Source organism: Cebus imitator, unplaced genomic scaffold (genome assembly GCF_001604975.1).
Source record: "Cebus imitator isolate Cc_AM_T3 unplaced genomic scaffold, Cebus_imitator-1.0 Scaffold50, whole genome shotgun sequence".
Classification (NCBI taxonomy): domain Eukaryota; kingdom Metazoa; phylum Chordata; class Mammalia; order Primates; family Cebidae; genus Cebus; species Cebus imitator.
Genome location: NW_016107365.1, coordinates 737,073 through 741,571, shown reverse-complemented (window position 1 = coordinate 741,571; position 4,499 = coordinate 737,073). Strand labels below are relative to the sequence as shown.

Sequence of the window (4,499 nt, the reverse complement as noted above, 5' to 3'; positions counted from 1 at the left end):
AAAAAAAAAAAAAAAAAAAAGAAAGAAATGAGATGATTTTGTATTATAGACCCTTTTGGATTTTCAACCAAGTAAATATGCTCCCTTTTCAAAGAAAAACAAATCCAAAGATTGAATTCTCAACTCCTCGCTAAGAAATAACATCCAGTATCTTAAAAAAGATATTTTCAATGAGGGTAAAATTATGATTATGAAAATAAATTATTACATATATGTAAATAATGGTAACAGCATCTCAGTCCTCTCAGAAAACTTGTGGAGTAGGAATTATTATTATTATTATTGTTATTATTATTTGAGACAGAGTCTCGCTCTATCACCAGGCTTGAGTGCAGTGGCACGATCTCAGCTCACTGCAACCTCTGCCTCCCAGGTTCAAGTGATTCTCCTGCCTCAGCCTCACAAGTAGCTGGGACTACAGGCGCCCACCACCATGTTAATTTCTGTATTTTTAGTAGAGACGGGGTTTCGCCATGTTAGCCAGGATGGTGTCAATCTCTTGACCTCATGATCCGCCAGCCTCGGCCTCCCAAAGTGCTGGGATTACAGGCATGAGCCACCGCGCCCGACCTATTAATTTCTTATTTAACTGTCCCGTGAGTGTAGTAAAAAATTTGGCATCTGAAAGCAAGATGAGATGGATAGAAAGAACAGCACAGAACTTTAAATACAAGTGAAGAAAGTCTGGGAGAAATCACTTTCAGTTTAAAAAAATTAAATTTTAAACATATGTTGGATTATGTTGGTTCTCCTGAACCAACTTTGTTCACCTGCATACATTTTCATCTTACAAAATTAAAAGAAGCTATAATAGGATTGTTTTATTTGGTCCTTTTAGTATCAGGAAAAAAGCTCAAAGTCCAAATATGAACTCGATGTAATAACTGTATTTCCTTTTCTTTTTTTAAAGGAGAGTCTTGCTCTGTCACTGGAGTGCAGTGACACGATCTTGGCTCACTGCAACCTTCACCTCCAGGATTCAAGTGATTCTTGTGCCTCAGCCTCCCCAGTAGCTGGGATTACAGGCGTGTACCACCATGCCCAGGTAATTTTTGCATTTTTACTAGAGGCGGGGTTTCACCGTGTTGTCTAGGCTGGTCTCGATCTCCTGGCCTCAAGTGCTCTGCCTTCCTCAGCCTCCCAGAGTGCTGGGATTAGAGGCGTGAGCCACCATGCCTGGCCAATAGCTACATTTCACAGATGTATGATACTACTATGTAGATAAATAGACGTAAGAGAAAAGTATTTAACAAATCTAAAGCATAATGTGAAATAAACTTTATTCTTACCATTTTCCTTTTCGATGACAATGATGGCTCATGTATCTGGAACAAAAAGAGTGAATAATTTTTCAAAGGCATGTGAAGGTACTTTGCAAATGTTTTCATCTATTTGCATTTATAGTCCAATCTCAATTTTAGGAGGTTGATCCTCTACGTGTGGGTGTTTCTCAGCCTTTTTTTTTTTTGAGACAGAGTCTCGCTCTGTTGCCTACGCTGAAGTGTAGTGGCGCTATCTTGGCTCACTGCAACCTCCGCCTCCCGGGTTCAAGCCATCCTCTGCCTCAGGCTTCCGAATAGCTGGGATTACAGGTGCCCGCCATTACACCTGGCATATATATATATATATATATATATATATATATATATATAATTTTTTTTTTTTTTTTTGTATTTTTAGTAGAGATGCAGTTTCACCATGTTGGCCAGGCTGGTCTTGAACTCCTGACCTTGCGACCCACCCGCCTCAGCCTCCCAAAGTGCTGGGATTACAGGCGTTAAGCCACCGCGCCCCAGCCTCTCATCCTCTTTTTGCTTAGGTTTTGAAGGGCCAGTGGAGAACTGAGAAGAGGGATAACCATAATTCCCCGTCAATCAGGGGCATAGCGAGGAGTTGGGAATGTGGGGATGGTGGAAACTGTTACATAAGCCACTCTGAACTACTCCCAAATTTTATTTATTTCTGCCTCTCATTATCTTGCACGATTAAAGAGTTAGGACAATTACTTTGTAAAATTAATAGAAAAAGGCCATAGGCTATATCACATTTTCTAACCTTTAGGAAGTTATAGCAACACACAGACAGGCACAACTTTCAACATTAGAGGTGACTAAAGTCTAATCAGGCATATAACAAGTCTCATAGAAACAAGTTTTTGTTGAGAAAGGAAGAAGAAATGAAAGTATTATGCTGATCATTCTATTCATGTAGAATTTTCAAATTTTAAGATTTAAAAACTTATGCTACTAGAATAAAATTATGAGGAAGTATGTGAGTTTCACTATCTGGATTTCACATTGATTAGAATTAAAATTCCTTGTACACAGAGATGTACATTTAAGAAATAAATTGTAACTTTAAGAAACACAAATTTAATACATGTGAAGGTTTGTTACATAAAAAAAACAAAAATGCAAGAAACATGTTAAACTGCTAAGACAAATTTTTAGAAACAACTTGAATCTATGTAGAGTCCTAGCAAGATATGATGTTTTGTGACAACCAAGCTAGGCAGAGGGGCTTATGCCTGTAATCCCAGCACTTTGGGACGCTGAGGGGAGAGGACTGCTTGAGGCCAGGAGTTTGAGACCAGCCTGAAGCAAGGCCCTGTCTCTACAAACACACACACAGATATATATATATCACATTGACACATGTCAAAGTTCTCTGTGTAACATGTAGGTACTTGTTATAAAACTATTTTTTTCCACTGAGCATGGAGCTCATACTCATAATCCCAGCACTTTGGGAGGCTGAGGCAGGAGGATTGCTTGAGCCCAGAAGTTTGAGACCAGCCTGGGCAACATAGTGATACCCTGTCTCTACAAAAAATATAAATAATTAGCCAGGTGTGGTGGTGTGTCCCTGTAGTTCCAGTTACCTGGGAGGCTGAGTCGGGAAGATTGCTTGAGCCTAGGAGGTTAAAGCTGCAGTGAGCCATGATTGCGCCACCGTACTCCAGGCTGGGTGACAGAGTGAGGCCCTGCCTCAAAACAAACAATCAATAACAACAACAAAAAACCAATTTGCTTCCCATTCCAGTAGGTGTAGAAAGAAAATTTAAGGCCGAGTACAGTGGCTCATACCTATAATCCCAGCACTTTGGGAGGCCAGGTGGATTATCTGAGGTCAGGAGTTCTAGACCAGCCTAGCCAACACATCAATGCCCCCATCTCTACTAAAAATACAAAAATTAGCCCGGCATGGTGGTGCATGCCTATAATCTCAGCTACTGGGGGGCTGAGGCAGGAGGATCACTTGAACCTGGGAGGCGGAGGTTGCAGAGAGCGGAGATCATGCCACTGCACTACAGCCTGGGCAACAGAGTGAGACTCTGTCTCAAAAAAAAAAATTAAAAATACAAAAGACAGGCTGGGCACGGTGTCTCACACCTGTAATCCCAGCACTTTGGGATGCCAATGCTGGTGGACTGCTTGAATCCAGGAGTTTGAGACTAGCCTGGACATGGTGAAAATTCATCTCTAAAAAAAAAAAAAATGTAAATTAAAAAGCCAAAGGGCTATTGGTTGTTATGCATCAGATTAAAAACAAAATTCATATGTCAGTGTGTGCTAAGGACAGGATTTAATTTTTATTTATAGTTTTGCCCAATATATGCCATGTGCAATTGTATAGTATCTGAGATGTCTTAGGAAAAACGGAAAAGGAAAAATTCATAATATAGTTAATTTAAAATTACAAAAGAATTTAAGGTAAATACTGAAATTTTCCATGATATAGGATATTCTACTACACGCATCTTCTTGGAAGAAAGCAAAATATCATCTTACCTCAGAGAATAATGAAGCCAGTGGAACATACTCTAACATTTGCTACTGTGCAATCAAAATAATTTTAGGTAGGGCTTTTACATAATCTCATCCTTAGTTATTTTATTCTTCTTACTGTTCTCATTATCATTTATTCTCATTATTATATTAAATTCTAGAAATATAAAAACAAATGTAGGACTTCCATTCTGATTTTGGACCACACGTATTCCCCAAACAAAGACAAATGATGAAAACCACTGGGCAAGTTTTCAGAGCATGTTCACTACAGTTCAATCTCTCAGTGCTTAAAAAAAAAAAATCAAACATGGTTTATTATATTCTTATTTGGCTTCATTCAACTCACTGGGAGAAAGTAAATCATAACTTTTAAATGAAAACCTTGGGGGTTTTTATTAGTTTTTACCATATTAAGGAATAAAGATTGTTCTAAAACTAATGATGAGACACTTATTTACTGAGCATATTCTTCTTTGCAGAAATTCAGTAGCTGTGTCTTTCTCTTAAGCTTCAGACAGACATAAAAATACAGCCAACAAAGTATATATTACACATCTGGTGTCTACTTGCAATGTTATCTAACAGCCAAGCAGCAGAGTGGGTTATCCCAGTCAAAGCATGTCAGATATAGAGCTGTTTTTTGAATCTCAGATCAAAGAAAGAAAAGAAAAGAAAAGGAAAGAAAGAGAAAGAGAGAGAAAGAAAAAA

General features: G+C 38.5%; 1 protein-coding gene across 1 annotated transcript in view; it reads right to left on the bottom strand.

The window, feature by feature from the left end:
- MARVELD2 (MARVEL domain containing 2) overlaps nucleotides 1-4,499 on the bottom strand; it is a 57,065-nt gene that overhangs the window by 46,664 nt on the left and 5,902 nt on the right. Inside the window, 1 exon segment of the mRNA XM_017527565.2 lies at nucleotides 1,290-1,325. Coding sequence (XP_017383054.2) covers nucleotides 1,290-1,325 — 36 coding nt within the window.